The 19358-nt window shown below is 41.1% G+C and overlaps 2 protein-coding genes across 9 annotated transcripts in view; one reads left to right on the top strand and one right to left on the bottom strand.

Annotated features, from left to right (window-relative positions):
- The window catches only part of Src64B (Tyrosine-protein kinase Src64B), a 36101-nt gene extending 33150 nt beyond the window's left edge, over positions 1–2951 (top strand). For both annotated transcript variants that reach the window (XM_017252061.3, XM_017252060.3), the window contains exons 5-8: positions 336–552; positions 611–864; positions 934–1241; positions 1304–2951. In XM_017252061.3, coding sequence (XP_017107550.1) covers positions 336–552; positions 611–864; positions 934–1241; positions 1304–1918 — 1394 coding nt within the window. In that variant the 3' untranslated portion in view covers positions 1919–2951. The remainder of the gene's footprint in view (positions 1–335; positions 553–610; positions 865–933; positions 1242–1303) is intronic.
- A 1732-nt stretch (positions 2952–4683) lies between these two features.
- LOC108132618 (band 7 protein AGAP004871) overlaps positions 4684–19358 on the bottom strand; it is a 37115-nt gene continuing 22440 nt past the window's right edge. For 4 of the 7 annotated variants that reach the window (XM_070280480.1, XM_070280479.1, XM_017252064.3 and 1 more), the window contains 8 exons: positions 18688–18723; positions 17772–17881; positions 17521–17593; positions 16952–17034; positions 9381–9584; positions 8164–8219; positions 6311–6491; positions 4684–6227 (listed from right to left, as the gene is read on the bottom strand). In XM_070280480.1, the coding sequence (XP_070136581.1) occupies positions 5931–6227; positions 6311–6491; positions 8164–8219; positions 9381–9584; positions 16952–17034; positions 17521–17593; positions 17772–17881; positions 18688–18723 (1040 nt within the window). In that variant the 3' untranslated portion in view covers positions 4684–5930. The remainder of the gene's footprint in view (positions 6228–6310; positions 6492–8163; positions 8220–9380; positions 9585–16951; positions 17035–17520; positions 17594–17771; positions 17882–18687; positions 18724–19358) is intronic. The other 3 variants (XM_070280481.1, XM_017252068.3, XM_070280478.1) reach the window with 1 other exon arrangement.

The following is a 19358-nucleotide window of genomic DNA, read 5'->3' as shown; positions in this document are numbered from 1 at the left end:
GCAAGTCAGTGCCAAAAATTGTGGCTTGGCACCAGCACTATAAAAATTGTTTTGTTTATGCCCGCTCTGATATATGGCCTCCCTGAAAAGTATGCTATCCAATTTGCATTTGGCACTCATCCCCTCTGTCCTCCTACCCTCCTCTCATTAAACTCTAATTAAATTTCGGTGCAATTCGGGCGAAAAGATAGGAAAATGCCGGCAGAGGAAAGGAAAAAATAATATTTCCCAATTTGTCGCCATAAATTACAATTTAGGGACGCAAATCAAATTTTGCGACCCAGCCAGACGAAAATTGCCACTAACTCGACATCATTCCCCCTCCACTATTCCAGCCGGCGTGCCTGGTGTGATGCCCAAGCGAGTGGTGGTGGCCCTCTACGACTACAAGTCCCGCGACGAGTCCGATCTGAGCTTTATGAAGGGCGACCGCATGGAGGTCATCGACGACACCGAGTCCGATTGGTGGCGCGTCGTGAATCTGAGCACCCGCCAGGAGGGTCTCATCCCGCTCAACTTTGTGGCCGAGGAGCGCAGCGTCAACAGCGAAGAGTAAGTATCGCTTTCGAGTGGAATATATACATTATTTAAATTTATATTTTCCCCATAGCTGGTTCTTTGAGAACGTGCTGCGCAAGGAGGCCGACAAGCTTCTACTGGCCGAGGAGAACCCACGTGGCACTTTCCTGGTGCGACCCTCGGAGCACAATCCCAATGGCTACTCGCTGTCAGTGAAGGATTGGGAAGACGGACGTGGGTATCATGTGAAGCATTATCGCATCAAGCCGCTGGACAACGGTGGCTACTACATTGCCACCAATCAGACCTTCCCCTCGCTCCAGGCTCTGGTCATGGCCTACAGCAGTAAGTCCTCCAAAAAATATAAGAAATATGAAACATGAAGATAATTTATTACTTCGCTGCTACCCACAGAAAACGCTCTCGGCCTGTGCCACATACTGTCGCGTCCCTGCCCCAAGCCACAGCCCCAGATGTGGGATCTGGGACCGGAGCTGCGTGACAAGTACGAGATTCCGCGCTCGGAGATTCAGCTGCTGCGGAAGTTGGGTCGCGGCAACTTCGGCGAGGTGTTCTACGGAAAGTGGCGCAACAGCATCGATGTGGCCGTTAAGACTCTGCGCGAGGGCACCATGTCCACGGCTGCCTTCCTCCAGGAGGCGGCCATCATGAAGAAGTTCCGCCACAACCGCCTGGTAGCTCTTTACGCAGTCTGCTCTCAGGTTAGTGTCACTTTTTTAATTAATTTCCGTGGTTTCTCACTTTTCTGCTTGATTTTTTGCAGGAGGAGCCCATCTACATTGTGCAGGAGTACATGTCCAAGGGCAGTCTGTTGGACTTTTTGCGCGAAGGCGACGGCCGCTACTTGCACTTCGAGGATCTCATCTACATAGCCACCCAGGTGGCCAGCGGCATGGAGTATCTGGAGTCCAAGCAGCTCATCCACCGCGATTTGGCGGCCCGCAACGTCCTCATTGGCGAGAACAATGTGGCGAAGATTTGTGATTTCGGACTGGCCCGCGTTATTGCCGACGACGAGTACTGCCCGAAGCAAGGCTCCCGGTTTCCGGTGAAGTGGACAGCGCCGGAGGCGATCATCTACGGCAAGTTCTCGATCAAGTCGGACGTCTGGTCCTACGGCATCCTTCTGATGGAGCTGTTCACGTACGGACAAGTGCCCTATCCGGGCATGCACAGCCGCGAGGTGATCGAGAACATCGAGCGCGGATTCCGCATGCCGAAGCCGACAAATCACTACTTCCCGGACAACATCTACCAGCTGCTGCTGCAGTGCTGGGATGCCGTGCCCGAGAAGCGGCCCACGTTCGAGTTCTTGAACCACTACTTCGAGTCCTTCTCGGTCACGTCCGAGGTGCCGTATCGAGAGGTGCAAGACTAAGCCAAGAGTCCAGCCTAATCACAATCACGAACACACCCACACATCACCTTGACACCCTCACTCAGCCACACAACCACACGTCGTACGATATATAAATATAGTATATAAAGTTATACATACATATTATACATTTATATGCATATTTACTATAATTCTTAAGACTTTTTAATGGCATAGTTGCATACCAACAAACCAACCAACCAACCAACACACGTGCATCCACACGAACTCTATATGTATGGTATATGTATGTGTTTAAGCGTATCTAAACAATTCAGAAAAAAAATCTAAAAAAAAAATCAACAAAAAAAAACGTAAATTGGAAGAACTACATTTTATATTTTACACGCAAAACTATTTTATAATTTATATACCTAACTGTATGTACTATGGAAATAGAAAGTATTTAACTAGTTTTGTAAGCTTAACGAGATAACCGATGATGTGGGCGGAGAAAGCTGGCAACTCTATTGAATTTCAAGTCGAATACAGCTACGATTCAACGATACTTTAATCGGTGCTTAGGTTTTATGTATAAACAATCCAATCCACTCTACAACTAGAACTCTTTGATCTTATCCTCCCTTTGCTGAATACCTTCTTCTGATACTTTCCACGAAACCGAACACAAACACACACAGACACCAGAACCACTACCAAGACTATCTACTAAGCCAAGAATTATTTGACTCAATCATCCGAATCGAAAAATCAAAAAAGAGAAAAACCTATAATTGTTGCTAATGAGAAACTCCAATGATGGCATTTACTTATAAGGTGGCGTATCCCTCGTCTCTACTTCCAGGAAATGATCTATCACCCGAATGAGAATATGAATATTGATTTGCCTCGACTAGATGAGGCTAAAAAAGAAAAAAATGAATGAAAAAAAAGAAACGAAAAGAAAAGTATGGAAATTAAATGAAAAGCGAAAATTGCATTTTGTACAAAACCATTATGAAGAGAATTAAGGCATTTCACGTTTCGTTGTTAGCAATTGAACCAATGAATGTTTATAGTACATTTAAGTTTATGCCAAAATTATTGTTTACTTTTGTTCGTACACTGAGGCACAAGCCACACAATTGGGCACTGTCCATGTAGTCTAGATATATCTCTATTGATGTACAACCTGCAGCGTTGGCCCGCATTTAGTTCCTCTCCAGACCTGCTGTTCCTTGCGCGTGCAGCCCAAATCAATAGCCCGACTCAAGCCATACGGATCACTTGCTATCTCAAGGGTTTCAAATGCAAAAATATCAGACGATAAATACATACATATAACGATCAGAATCACACAGTACACACCTATGTATCTCTTAGCTTCTAGACGTCCTATGCGAACAGATCAGATACCACATCGATTGAGGAGACCTTATTTAATTTATTTGAGTTTTGTTATAGTTTTAGTTTGTCGTTTACCAGATTATATAGTACATATAGCATATATTGTGTTGGCCATTGTGTGCACATTCTGTAGCATAAAACCAAAGTTTAGCATTTCGTATTGAGATATATGTATTTGTAAAGAACATTTATACGGCAACTCGAAGCATTTCACACACGTACATCAGTTCATAGGATAACCGACCCAACAAGGCTTGAAAAGTAGCGAGAACGAAAATCCAATCATTGTATGAAATCGCATTCACTTTAACCACAACCGAATCATTGCAAATAATTAATTGAAATATTGTTATAATTCACGGGCAAAACTGAAATTGTTTAGCGTAGTTGATGAATTTTTGTATATAAACTTGACATAACATATAGAATAAAGCTGAAATTAAATTGAAAAGTAATAATACCAAAACTAATTATGGCTAATTTTGCAACAACTGAAACAATGGCGGCAAGTTCAGCGCCGGCAACACGCGAGGCAGCAACCACAAAGAAATGAGAGAAAAATTTCACAAATTTTTATACTAACTGGCAATCAAATTGAAAGATTTACAAAATGTTTCAGCCTTTGCCTGGAGAGTCGTGCTGCATGCGCCGCCGCCGGTTATTGTCTAATAATATAACGAATAACAACGTCGAATGAATAATTATATAGAAATAATAGACGAGGATTGACATGTAATACGGATCATGGCTGATACGCAGATTCACGAAACAAATATGAATGGAAACTGAATTTAGATTATGTAAAATGATAGAAATGTGTCCGTTAAGGCGGTTAGGTGTGTAATGCATATTACAAATAATAATGATAATAAATAATAAAATTGAAAGATATTTAATAACTAAAAAACGAGTGTTTTATTTTAACATATGAGGTGCATCCCCCCTGACAACAAAAGTCCTGTTTTGATTTTGTGTTTTCGCTTTTTTGGATACCAAAAAAGTTGCAGAGATTTTATTATTGTACCTTTCCTGGTTTAATACATGTATGTATATATAATAATGAAATCGTTCCGTTTAAAAATTGTTCAAAGGCAAAATTGTACATAATATGTAATTCGTTATGTTTTGTATATGTATATATAATTAATTCAATAACTCTTTGTTTTTTCGTTTTTTAATTCATGAAGTGCGCTAAAAAGTAAACGTTTCTGTGTTGCAAATGCACTTGAAAGGACTGACGCTAACTCGATTTAGATTAATTTAATTTTGCATTTTTCGTTTAATTCGTTATTTTAAGTGACACCTACTGAGAATGTATGCTATGTATCGGTTTTGGTTCGCTATTCTGACTGAGAAGATCTTCCGAAATGTATATATCCTATGTATGGGGGGCGTATATATGGTATCTCACGTCTCAATGGTATTGGGTAAAACAGTTCTGTACCGCATAATTGCTCTATTTGTTTATTGTATGTACAATAAATTCGTATTACTCTTATTTATTGTTTGGCATTCGCATCTGGACCTACGATCTGATCTGGGGTCACCATCGGTTGGCGCTAAGTAAGGCTCCATGGTAACCATGTGGGTTGAAGTGCTCCTTCTCCTCCAACACCTGTCCAAACAAGTTAATCGAACATATCCTTGCAAGTTCTAGTTGAAACGGAATAACAGTTTGAGTAACTATTCATAATATGAAGGTGTGTGTCTTGTCATCGATTTAAATAGGAATGCGGGGTGTACACTGAATGACCGATCACATTTCATACACAGGCAGACCTACTATTAGTTTTCAGAGTTATCCGAGCGGTCCTATTAAGGACCAATTAATCGTGTACCGTCAACATGTTCTCTAATATACATCGAGGCATAACCAATCACGTTTTATACATATATGTATGCAGAGCTAAGTTTACAGCGATATTTCGAGTCATCCATAATTAACAGGGCAAACACCTTAAAGCTATACATTTACAAAACACTTTCGTCAACACTGTTCTATAAGATAGGCTTCCTTCAACACCGGTTCCTGTTTTCTATTATAAAACTATAAAGTATTTCTAGTATTTTGTAGAAGGACTAGTGGGAGGCTAAAAATTCAATTTCAATGCCTTTTTAACAATTTAATGGTAACTATTAAAAAAAAAGATTGACAATCCAAGGGCCTAGCCAGTTGTTTGTGAAAATACAAAACCAAACCAACCATTTTTGACTATTTCGAATTTCGGAATTTGAGATTTTCAAAACTGGTTGGTTTTAGAATTTTCACCTGCCCGACCCGAGAACACTTTCTATGAGTTTAAATTATTTAAACCTCTATGTGACTTGAATATGTATTTTTGTGTTGAGTAGTTGATTTGAATATGGCCAGTTCTTCATTCCCATGTAAGTATTTTATAAAGAATTGCATCCTCTGGTCGTAAAGCTACAAATATCTAACTCTATCGCCTCGTAAGAAACTAGTCTAAGTTTTATAAAGGACCCTCGGGTATTTTTGGGCCAGCTGCTGGCGAATGCATTTCGAATCGCACTTTTCGGTGTTATGAATTACATTTTTGGTTGCCATTGGTTGTTTGTAAATGACTTTTGAGTAAATGCTGCCACGATATAATTGCTGCCATTCTTGATTTATTTAAACGGCTGGGCAGCTCATCCTTCAGCGGTCTTACATCGCCGATGAGATCTGTTGTTGGTAGAGCTGCGGTTGCATCTGCTGAGGCGGCTGCTGCTGCTGCTGTTGTTGCTGCTGCTGCTGTGGTGGCTGCTGCTGGTATTGCTGTTGCTGGGGCTGCTGCTGCGGGGCGAGTTGCAACGGCGGCGGTGTATTGCCAATTGCTGCCACAGCCGCTGCCGCATTCTGCTGCGTGGTGGCCTCTGTGGTCTTCAGGAAATAAGTTATCAAGTCGATGGGCAGCGGGAACACAATCGTCGAGTTCTTTTCCGCGGATATGGTGTTGAGTGTCTGTCGGGAGTCACAGAAAAAAAACAGCAAACGTTATAAATTATAGATAAGTTGGTAAATCGATTCGGATGTCAGTGACCCACCTGCAAATAGCGCAGTTGGAGGGCGGCCGGCGAATCTCCAATCACCTCGGACGCCTCGCGCAGCGCCCTCGAAGCCTTCTGCTCTCCCTCGGCGGCGATGACTTTGGCGCGTGCCTCACGGGCGGCCTCCGCCTCGGCAGCCATTGCGCGTTGCAGCTGCACCGGCAGGCGCACGTCCTTACTGTTCCGGCGATGAAGAAAACGAGATTAGCGGGTGGTTGGCAGATAGCGGAAATGCTCGTAATTCAAAGCTAAGACCATTTTTACAGCCACAAATCTACTACACTAGGAGAAAAGTCTTCTAACTGGTGAAACAAGGATATTTAGGTTTTTTTGAAGCTAAAACTCTTTTTAGAGTTTTTAAATCATTTTTAAACCAAAGTTAATATTACAAAAGGATGCTGGAGAGAGATTGTGGTCCAAAACCTTTGAATAAAACTTTCCAGACTACATTTTTTTCAGTGCTCTTCTTCTGGGGTTCTAGACTTGTTAAATGGCCGGCTATCAACAGAAATATTTCAAGTTCCATGCTAATGCTCCTCGCGGCAGGACTAAATGGGGCATCTTTAACTCGGATATAATATAGGGAAAGCTTCATTTACCAAAAAAGTAATACATCATCCCCTACTTGTCTTTAATTTAAATTGCAAAATATTACTCAGGAATAACACATCGTATCTCATCTTTTTATTGGGCAATTGAGAAGGTTATAGGTCGGCTGATCGATTTCATAGCACATTCGCAAGATTATGAAGATGCAGTGATGAAAAATTCAACAACCAACAGCCATAAAATGAAACCATTTTATGGGGCAGGCGAAAGGTAGCAGCCGCAGGAATGAACAAAACCACAACAACAGCAGCGCCAGCTTCAGCCGTCAACGCGTCAAGTTGTTGCAGCTGTTTTAACACGGCCAACACCAGCCGGTGCTCCCGTGTTCCTGATGATGATGCTGTTATTGTTGGTATTGTTGGTATTGTTGGTACCTTATTCCCGGCCGTTGGCCGCCATATTGTTGGCCATGTATGAGCATTTGACATGGCAACGTCACAACTTGGCGCAGCCAAACTGAAGCTGACAAAGTAGCCACTTGCCCCCGTGAGCGGCAAATAATAAATTACAACAACGGTGCCTCGGTGACAGCAGACAAAGGGCAGCATCGCACCACCCACAACACCTCCCGTCCGTCATCCCGCGTTATTGTGATAAATGCCCAGAAAAATGGTAGAACAAATAACCAGCCAGCTGGAGTGCTGTGCTGTGGCCTTGCCGGGTCGGAAACTAACCAATTTGGATGTTATATAAAGCTGGGACAAGCTGTAGTCCCACGAGGAGCCCGCAACCTAGAGTTGGTGGGAAATTACTAAATGTGGAACAACTTTTATTCGATTAGATGGTTACATAAATGTGACCCAGCTAGGTGTCCTTACAGGATACCTCCAACGAACTTTTAGATGCAGATTCAGGGGAATCATTTATCAAGTGAATATCTTTGTGGGGCAGGTCCTTACCATTTTTATTTGGTTCTTCGATTTAAATCAAATAGCTTGAACTAGTCTTAAGCTAAGACCCTAAACAGACATCTTATTTCGGTTTTTACAAGGCCCTAAAGTAGGTTTTAAAATTCGAATGCACTTGTTCTTATCTACCCACTCGAAGAAATCACCGTTTAGCTGTAAACCCAAAAAGCTTAGAATGTCCTTTAGAGCATATCAACTTCGACTAGGTGGGGCGAAGCGTTTATAACATTACTTTTATGGCTTGACATAGAAACTTTTCCAGGTTGGCACTGCAAGTGTGTGGCACGGAGCACCAAGTGTGGGGTTGTGGGTTAAAAAAGCTGTGCTACTTACATTTCAACACGTTCAACTTTGATGCCCCAGGCATCGGTGGCTTCGTCGAGTTGAACCTGTTTATGATTGGACGCCAGGTGGGTTTTCCAGGGGCCGTTGGTGATGGTGATGTCGGTGGATTGGTGGGTTTTGTAGAGTCGTTGGCGGTGGATGAGCCGTATGAGAAATAGCAGTAGAACTACATTAGTTTTTGTTTACACGCGTTTTCAGGTCGTTAACAGTTTTGTTTTGGTTTCTTTTTTTTGCTTTTTTAGTTGCACCTTCGGTCGCCCCTCCCTGCCTAGTCGGTTTTTTGTAGCCCACATTGTTTGTGGGTCGTACAGCATCCTTGAAATGAAAAACTAAAAATGCAGCACTTGGCACCGACAAGAGCGGAGCGAAAGGAGCTGAAAACTCTTGCAACTTGGCATTTTGCACATGCTCGCTTCGACGTGCCGCACTGATGCTCCTCGAGATTTTCGCCTGATTTTGAACTATTTTTCATATGGCATGAAAAATAAATAAATAAAACTACCCGTTGCCAGGCAGGCCATGGAATTTGGGTTAAGTTGGCAGCTGCTAAGATATGCGGTGGCTGGCTGACTGCCTTCCTCCCCACTGCATTTTCAATTTGCAACGATGAAAAAGCGCTTTGGCTCCGAGATTATTCTCATGCCAGGCACGGTCGCCGCCGACAGACACCGCCTTTGGCAGCTGCTAAATTTCGCAATTAATATTACGCTGTCGGAGTTTTACCGCAAAACTTTAAGCTTTATGCTGCATAATTAGGAGCAGTAAGCACCAGCTTAAATGTCATCTGTCAGCGGACGGAACTGGAAAGTAGCTGGGTGGCTGCATTTATTCTGCCATGTCTTTCCCACTGGCGGTACACGGTGGGGAAATAATTTGATTTACATTTTAAATATAATTATAAATGGCTGTGAGGATATTCAATGAGATTACGTTGATTTTTATACAATTAGCCAATCTTTCTATTTTAAATTTAAATATTTTATTTAATTAAAAGCCATAAAATATGATAAATCCTGAAGTCTAGCTGGTAGTTCCCGCTCTTTCTTGATAATATTTTTTCCCATGTATTTGCATACAAGTTCTTTTTGTTTGCCGGGTAACTAAGTAAATTAGAGGAAGCAGCTCGATGGAGTCGCGTCTCTAGAGAGCCTCGAGCTCGTCGGCGGTCCGGGCCGACTGGCAACTGTCAACTGGTTTGAACTCACCTGCATTGTGCCGGAAATCGTCATACGCTCGCTGAGTATCTCATGCAAATGCCGAGTTCCCATTGTGTTTCGTAGAGTAGTCTGTGCCAGTAGCCTGGTCGAATGGTGAGCATTCTCCACGTTCGCTATAGAGACCGTTGCATTTGATACGCGATAGTAAACCACTGCATCCACCGAAACCGTAACGCTATCCTTTGTGAGAACCTACAAGATGCAGTGGGTTTTCGTTTTTTTTCATATTTTCTTGTTTGTATTTTTGTTTTGGTTTGGGGACATTGCTTTTTTGCTTGCTTTCTCTATTGTTCCTGCTATTGTTGTAGTTGGTCTGTAGTTATTTTTATTATTCGCTTGTTATTGTTGCCAAACAAACACATTCACAGACGCTAGGATATATATGTGCGTATATATACAAATAGACGCGCTTTGAAATTTGCAATTCGTACACGAGTATACATATATACACATGTGGGTGGAAGGCTACTATGGTGATAAGCTAAACATTTTGTATCTGTATCTGTATCTTTATCTGTATCTGTATCTGTGGCTGGCCACTTCATAGCCGGGAGGGCGGCATAATGCGAATGCACTTGACTTGAACATCGCTGGCTTCTTGGCCGGGTCGCTCGCTTTTTTCGCTTCTCCCTCTAATAGAACTAAGTGCAGGGAGTGCAAAACTTTTGCCTCAGACCTGGGACAGACAATGCCGAAAGACACTCACTCACATACACTGACAAAAACACACACACATACACAAAGGCAGTGCTTCCATTTTGATTATTGCATCTGTGACTGTGTCGGTGCTTTGCATTTTGCATTTAGCATGTGCGTCTGTATTCGTATCTGTATCTGTATCTGGACGCGTATCTTTGTGCGCATCCCAAAAGTCCCAAAGTCTTTTCACATTGTTTTGCATTCAGCGAACTTTATCCGGCGGCAGCTGCAGTCGCAGCGACAGCGAGAGTTATCCTAGCAATTTGCAGACACAAGTTTTATGTGCTCGAGTGGTATTCGATTATCTGCTATAGAGCGATACGTGGGGCAAACCCAAGAGTTACAGCGGTTACAGTGTATAAGTTATTGTACAGAGAGTGGCTGAGTGCTGGACTGGCACAAATTATACAAGTTAACGAGTGTAAGAGGCGCAAATCATAAGCCGAAAAGTAGAAAATCAAAAGCGAAACAAACTGAACAACCAAAGGCATTAAATCGTTTGTAGAAAATGTCTTAAATTCTATCAAAGAGTGGGGGTAGAAGGGGTAAATGTGACGGGGTCGTGGGCAGATTATGTACATTTTTTGGGGTTTTTTCTGGGTGCTGTGGGTGCCGGGCCAGGACCTGGTTTCGTTGCTTTCATCCATCCACTGCATAAGTTTACTGGCCCTGCCCAAATCGAATTCTCAAAAATTGTATTTTTCTTTTCCTCTCCTCGACATAAGTTGGCTTAACTTATGCCAAACTATCATCCCGCATACACAGGCTCCTGTTCGGTGGCAGAAAGTTTTTCCTTCTCACAGAGGGAAACGCTTTTCGTTTTATGACCTGCCCAAACATTGTTCGGCGTAGTCTAGACCGCTTTTTACGGCCCCTACAAAGCTGAAGCTGTGGTGTCAATGTTGTTTAGTGTCATCGTTTCCACTCGGGCAGTTTCGAGGGTCTGCCCTTTTCGTGGGCGAACTTTGGGCTTGGCAAATCTCTGGCATTTTAGCATGAGAATCAACTGAAATGTGAGCAGTCCTGAAAGATTGGGACACAAGTGTTTTTATTTGCAAAGCCGGTCTTGAATTTAAATTTGGGAAAGCTTTCTTGCATTTATTTTGTGGGAAAGAAACATTCCAGAAATTTTAGCATACTTTTTGGGGCTTATGCAGAAATCTTAAATTCTTGGACAACGGTGCGTATGAGTAACATTAGTAAAGGCATTTATTATACAAACTAGTTCCAAGAGCTTATTTGTGGCTTTTTTTTGGGAATTTTGTATGCATCTTACACTTTTGTATGCCAACCTTGCGTATACGTAATATTTATAACTGAACTGCTAAGTCCAACACTGCGTATGCGTGATATTTCAATGATAATATGTTTGAGTCTCTCAAAGCAAGAAATATCCGTCCATGGGATTATTATTTGCCTCGAATTTATTATGATAATAAATTGTGAATATTTAAAATTCCTTCCTTGAGAATTCTCATACAAAATAAGTGGCATACAGGCATCGGCTTGCACTACCATCCATTGACGACTTGTTCAATTTAGCCAAAACAAATAATCGACAAATTCAATTGAGCATTGTGTGCGCATTCCATGGAATTGCATCAAGGCTCTACGGCTGGCATACCTTCACAGCGGATAATCATGCTCGATTCACTTCATTATGAATGCCTGCTGCTGCCTGTCTATGGACAAAAAGCTCTAAATCAATTTGGCTAGAACAATGGCTTATTATTTCGAACAATAGTCGGGTGGTTCGGGTGGTTGGTTTGGTTGGGTGGTTGGGCGGCAGTGCATGTGAGTGTATCTGTGTAGCTGGGTGGTTCAGTGGCTCAGTGGTGGAGTGGAGATGGAGTGAAGTGGGTTGGATAAGTTGTTTTCTGGCTTGTACATTGCATTTTATAGTTTGAATCGAGAGGAATAGTACGATATGGGCATGGCAACGGGGCATGGAAAAAATATAAATGTTCAGGATCCAATGATGAAATCATAGAAATGAGAGCAGAAAGAGAGAGGGTAGAGAGGGTGGTAGAGAAGGACAGAGGGATTTGAATGAAAATGAAAATTTGAAACGATAGTTCATACACAGTAGTTTATACACTGTAACACCTAAACTAATGAGTTTTCAATAAACATAATTAGATTATTTATTACAATTTGCACAGTTTCTGCTGCTGGGTTTTGGTCAGCACTTGACATGACTTTCGGTTAATTCGATTTTCAATGGGATTCAACTGAAAATATTTATCTTTGTTTCAGCTACCGACTACGGCCGAGTGATAGAGATAGCAACAGAGACAGAGAGTGAGACAGAGAAGTATAGAGAGTTAGTTTTGTGAAAGAGACAGAGTCAGAGTGGGGCAGCCCTTGCTCCTCTGCTATGGTTCTGTTCAGCTATAGCTCCAAACTTTATCACTAAATTATTGTCTATGGCTTAGTCTAGGGGCAACTACTGAGATGCTGATGCTGTGATGCTGGGGATTATTTCTAGCGCTAGCACTTGCTTTTAGTTTACTCTAGCTACTTTAATGTTACAGTTACAGTTGCGATTCTAACGCGGTATATTATTTGGCGGGCGGGCGGCGGCTTTAAAGTTATATATATTTTTTTTGGTTTTTTCTAATGCTCTGGCTTTTGGCCTGCAGGATGTGCAGGAGTTGAGTTACCACTTTTTACAGCCTAAACCACGCAAAACACACATAGATGAACTCGACATGGGTTGCTCTTTTGGCTCAGACCTACACACCTATATATGAGCCCATATATACATGCGCATATATGTATATGCGGATATACATATATCGCATATATAGAATGTGTTTTCTGGCTGTTTGTTTTCTAGGGGGTGCATCCATTGCTTGCGCTCAAACAAATCAAATTGTAACGGTTTAATTAGTTAGTTGTACAATACATAATTGTTGTTGTTCTTTTTTTTTTTTTGTTTTTTTGCACGGGGGTGTTTTCTGGGGGGGTGGTGGTGGCGGCGATACGTTTATTTCTTTTATTTTTTCAAAAACTAAAAGCTGTTCATGTGTGGGTGAGAGAGAACGTGTGATCTAAACGACAATGTTGGATGTCTGTGTGTGCTTTGGTGTGTTATTTTGTATGGTTGACTTTTTGGTTTTTTGATCTTTTTGGTTTTCCAGTTTCCAGTTTCGAACTTGGACCATCAAATATAAACTTGTGGCTTTGTATCTGTTTTGAATTCTGTTTGTTTTTTGGTATTTTGGTTTTGGTTTTTCGTTTAAGACAGTTAGAAAGCTTTTTAGAATAGACATTTATGGAAATATATATTTAGCATGCTCTCAAAAATTATTTGAACGCTTAACCGAGGGGGGAAGAAGTGGGGGTTTTATCAAATAAGTGCATTTTTGATAATTAATTTATTTTTTCATTGGTGTGGTTTGTCTTGAGGGGGTTTGCTTTGTTTGGTTCCGGTTTTGTTTATTTTATTTTTAATTTTTATATTTATGGAAAAACAATCGGTTTTGCTAAACAAAACTTACATAGCTCAATAAACAAAATCAATATATATATGGTTTCTGTTTTTATATATAGAGATAGAGAGGTTGAATATATAGAGTACAATATATATAGAGAGTGGGTTAGATAGACAGTCAGATAGAGACAGAGACATAGATAGTTAGACAGCGAGACAGAGATAGAGAGAGAGAGAGAGATAGAGAGGCAGTGATAGAGATCGGTTGTGGCTGCTTGGCAGGATAGTGAGCAAGGCAAAAAATAGATGGGCGGATTTTTTAAAAAAATTTTAATAGTTTCTGGTGTTGAGGTGGGGAGGTGTGCAATTACGGTAGTTCTGCTATGGTTTTCGGGGTCCACTTGCATAATGCTACGCAATACCTATAGATATTTTGGAATGTATCTGTGCGTGTCTATGGTGTATCTGTAGCTGGCTTTGTGTGGGTGGCAGGGGGATTAAAGTTTAAGTTTCTGTTTAAGTTTGCGTGCTGCACCCTGTGTTCAGTGAACAAACATTTGACATTCATTTCTTCATCAAGTTTTCTTTTTGGACAGATAGAGATAGCGACAGACAGTGAGTGACATTAAGAGAGGGACGGAGATAGAGAGATAGAGAGAGTGAGATAGAGAGGGGAGGGGGATAGATAGCGACAAAGACAGAAAGAGATAGTGAGGTTTTGTGTTGCTGGGTGTGGGTTATGGTTATGGTTTTGGCTTGGGTTTGGGTTCGGGTGTGTGAGAGAGAGAGCCAATGCGTAATGCGTACAGTTCTTTAGTGGTTTTGCCCCGCCCCCGCCCACCAATTCGTTTGCATATGCATATGTGGTGCTCGGCTGAACACAGAGAGCGAGACAGATAGATAGAGAGAGATAGAATTTTCAGTTGATATGCATTCTGGCACTTTTCTTTGATATTTTTTTTGTTTTTTTTTTTACTTTTTTTTTGGGTTGTTTCATTTCTAATTGCAAGAAACAATCAGAGCTTTAACTATGCAAATTGTAATAACTTGAAGTTAATGTTCAAAAGACATCAAAAACTAAATACGGTTACGATTACGATACGATACGGTACGATTCAAAATGAATATTCAAACAAACCGAAAAGGAAACCAAATGAAAGTGAAACGAAATGATGCGCAAAAATCGCATTTCGTATGCACTTAAAGGGAGATTTCGGGTGAATGTATAATGTATGTGTGATGTGTTGTGTCTCTGTGACTGCATGTTTCTCTGTGAGGATAATAACAACGATAACAACAACGTCAACGAAATGACTGAGCTTGGTTTGGTGTTGCCTCTGTTTTTTTCTTCTTTTGCCCGCAGTGGCCTTCATGCGATTTACACAAAAACCGAACAAAACTCAAATGGAACACCAGAATGCTGGCGGATTTCGCAGATATGCAAAAAAAAAAAAAAGATATTACAAAAAAAATGAAGAAGGGGATACAGAACTCAATGAAACTTTTGACTCTGGTGTTCTGGTATACGTGTACTGTGTGTCTGTGTGAGTGAGTTTGCTCCACGTGACGTCAGCAAGATGGTGGAAAAAGCCAGCGGATTGAAATCGAACCAGTCGCCATTATTTCTATCTTAAATTCACTTTGCCTGGCATCGCAATTTTTCACTCTACTTTATACTTTATGTTGGGCGCTCGTTTTTTCCATATTTCATTTAAGTCTGCCAAGTGAACAATGAAATACAGGTATGTATATACCAGGGGAAAATGAAAAATGTGGACGCTGGGATAAAGATCATGTAAGTGAACTAAAGGCAGCATCTTTTGCCGGCGCTGCATACAAAAAAAAAAACAAGAAAAATTCCCAAAAATAAATGGAGCGAGCCGTGTATCTTGATGAGACTCTTGTGTATCTGTGTGGTGTGGTGTGATTCAAGTGTGGGTGTGTATGCCATTTTTTAATGTGTACCTGTGAGCAAGGTGAGGCTGGCAGTTAGTGAGTGAATGTGTGTGTGTGTGTGTGTGAGTAGTGGCAGTGTGGTTGAGTGCACACCAATGGCAATAATAATAAAAATCTGCAACATTGTTCAACTTCAATACGACAACAAGTACGATACAAAATGTTTAAAATATATAAGTTATATATAGGATATACAACAAGACTACCAACAACAACAACAACGAGAGAGTAGAGAGAGCAATTGAATGTAGGTGGGGTGTAAGATTTTTTTAACGTGTAAGTGTATGGCAGTGGCATTGGCCTTTTTTCAATTTTTGTTAATTATAACTTAATATACCAAAAATGTATACAAAAAAACCCCATTTAGCCTACGCTAAATTACGCTGGAAATAGTATAATTTTTTTCCAAAAAAGGGAAAATAATTAAATTAAACCATCAATGCTTTAAACTAAAAATACTGTTGGTGGGGAAAGACTTGTTTCAGTTTTTCTTGAGAATGCTTTTTTGTGGTAAGTAGGTTTTTTAGCTGGGAAGTGGAGATAGATACGTTAATAGATACAGATAGCAATAGACATAGATATACGTGTACATAGAGAGCAGGAAGATACATAGACAGAGATAGAGATAGACAGAGATAGAGGGGGAGTCATAGAAAGGCTGCAGCAGGAAGAAATACAGTTTCTCAGGAAGAAATCCAACACAAAAAATAGAAAAAAAATAGAAATGAAGAAAGAACGAAAGACGTACAAGAAAATAGAAACCAAAAGTAAACACCGTGACATGCGAAGACAACAGCAACAACAGCAATAATAACAACAAGAACCAGCAAAAAAGGGAGGAAAGTCAAAGAAAGAGAAACGAAGAAACAGAAGACAACGTTGCGTATGCGTAATTCACGCTCCAGTTGCGTATCCTGTATCGGTGTGTTTGTGTGTGTTTGGGAGGCTGTTAGTGTGTGTGTCTGTGTCATGGTGTGCTTGTGTGGGTGCCCTGTCAGCAGAATCAACACAACAACTCTGATTCCGGCAATGTTCATCCGAGCTTCACTTGCGGATTCCGCCAACATAGCCCCAAAAACTCGGTATGTCCGTGTCTCGTCTCTGTGTTGGTGTGTATCTGCACCTGAGTCTTGCTGTGTGTGTGTGTGTTGTATCTTCTTTTGTGGACTGGTAACACGAAAAGGAAAATGCAACCAAAAAATTGTTGTTAACAAACGTGTTGGCTGGAATAACTTGTGGCAAAGCTAAAAGTTTAATTGGTTTCTGCTTTACTTGGCATCGTTTTAACTTGTCGTATGTGTGTGGGGGACTTTTTGAAGTACATAAACAAAAAATTTGCATTTGCATTGCCATTGCATTGCCCACGGGCAGCAGCAACGCTTGTTACAATAAAAACAACAACAACATCGAGGGAGGCAGTTGGCAATTGTAGCATCTGCCACGGTCGGTCTCATCCACCGGAACTTACCTCCTGGGGTGGCACATCGTAGGTGCGGGTTCGCAAGTCCACGCGGGCGTACGAGTCGATGCAGGGTAGGATGAAGAAGATACCTGTAATTACGGCCAAGATGCATTATACGCTCGTTATGTCAGTAAGCTAAGGTAACACTAACAAGCAGGTATTTTGGTTTAAACTCCTTTTTTTTTTAAATATTTTTCTACAAATTTTTAATATTTTTGAAGAAAATATAACCTTAATAAACTTTATATCTCGAATAGTGTAATTTTTATTTTTTTAAATCTTCTTTCTTATTTTCTGTCATTTTTTAAATGCCATGTAGTCTAGTGTCTTAGCTGTGCAGAAGTTCGCCTCGATTTGCCTAATCTCTTCCTCTCCCGGAATGGGAGCACAAAACCAGAGCACACCGACAGAGGACCACCGCCCCAGAGTCGCTAATTTGGAGCAAGTGCAGCAATTAACACAAATTCTTGTCGCCAGCGAGCGGCACTAAAATTTGCATAGAATCGTTCCTAGACCACCTGCTCCCCCACCCGCAAAGCTGCTCGCTCACCTGTTCACCTGCAATGAGTACTCACCTGGGCCCTTGGCACCGCCCTGCATGAGGCGACCCAAACGGAAGATAACCGCACGCTCGTACTCCTGCACCACCTGAAAAATGTGGCAGGTGAGTGAGATGTTCATGAAATGAAATTGAATCTTTGTAGAAACGTAAAAGGTGCCAAAAATGAAAGCTCTCCCCAAAGGGATATATTTTATTTCAAATATAAAATATAATAAAGGTATCATATATATAAAAACTTGTTATATATTTATTGTATGTTCTTACCTTGAAGCATACGAAGAGACTGAAGGGTAATGTGAGTATCACAAGCGCCACGGATAGAAATATTAGCAATTTGCCGCATGTTGAAGCCTTATCGCTGATTTCCTCGTCCGCTGCGAGAGAACGTGGCGAGAAAACGAGAAATTACTTATAAATACATATAGCGTGGCAGGATGGAATCAAGTGCTCAAAGCAAATGCTGCAAATTAAGGCTTAAGCTATAAATTCGTTCGTATTTTCTGTGCTTTCCATTCCGCTCACTTCTGTTGGAAAGTCTGTTACATGAATAATGCGTTGAGCGTGGGCTTTGGCACCAAAAAAAAAAAAAATTGTGAAAGAAAGAAAAGGCAAGAAAATATCCAAAAAATACTTAAACGAAAGACTCGGCTTGGCGCATACAAAAATCGCAGACAGAATCTTGAAAGAGGAAAAAAAAGGCAGCGAAGAAATGACAAAAAGCATTCTTCATTACGAGTAGTCGTTTTTCTTAAAGTTAAGCCAAAAATTTAAGTTTTGCATGGTACGGGGGCAACAAGTCGCCCATTTTGTGTTGCTTATTGATACTTGAGACGCGCCATCATTTCGATGGGCACTCGTCGCCTCGTAAAAGTCAAAATGATGTTCCTCTGGGGAGCATGGAAAAATCTGTAGCATACTTAGTCGGGCCCGCCGCAAAAAATGTACGGGCCACTACAATCGAAATTCAAGCAAACGAGGAGTATATTGTGCATATTAAAATTATATATCTTGGCAAATATTCACTTTATTCGTAATACATTAAGAAAATATTAATAATAATTAGCAGAATGTGTGACTGTATTGGTTTCTTTTTGAATCGGATGCGATTTTGACTGGAGAATGTATGGGGGTATTTTATTTGGTGTTTTGGTTCGGGTTTTTCCAAATTGGTGCGACTTACAATAGAGAAATCCATGTGAATGTTTTGCTTGTGTATCTGCAAGAATACGATAAATCGAATAACAAGAGAGAAATTAATCGGGGAATGCTTTTCGGGTCAATCAGCAGCTAGCCAATTCGTGTGGGTTGCTGGGATAAACTTTGGTGTTGGTTGTTAGGGTCCTGATCGTCCCAGAATTGACTGTTCCATGCCACACATGCAGTGTTCTAGTTTTTGTAGTTTCATTATTCTTTTTTGCGTTAATTTGTTGTTTAGGCTCAGGGTTAATTGCATGCTTGAACAAACTACGAAACTGAAACTAACTACAACCGAAGGAAAATCATAAATTATTCATGCCACACATTTAAATGCTGTTTACTCGCTGCTACGATGGCTGTTGCCGTTTGTTTGCCTTCTGGTTGCTGGCTGTCGGTTTTTGGTTTCCAGTTTCTGGTATCCCAGCTGCAGCTGCTGGCAATTAGCGGCACAGTTTGCATTTCAGTTTCAATTACAGTTCATTGAAAAGTTGCCACAATGCCAACACCCAGCAACGGCGACGTCAGCAAAGTGTTTTTAACGAGCTCTCATCCACCCGCCCAGAACGCATACACACACACCCACCCATACACCAAACGCCAAAACACCCATACATCCAAATACTCTGGCACACTCACAGACAAAACATGAAAAGC

The sequence above is a fragment of the Drosophila bipectinata genome, chromosome 3L, assembly GCF_030179905.1.
Source record: "Drosophila bipectinata strain 14024-0381.07 chromosome 3L, DbipHiC1v2, whole genome shotgun sequence".
In the NCBI taxonomy this organism is placed as follows: domain Eukaryota; kingdom Metazoa; phylum Arthropoda; class Insecta; order Diptera; family Drosophilidae; genus Drosophila; species Drosophila bipectinata.
The sequence above is the reverse complement of the archived record's forward strand: the minus strand, read 5'-3'. Positions and strand labels throughout refer to the sequence as shown.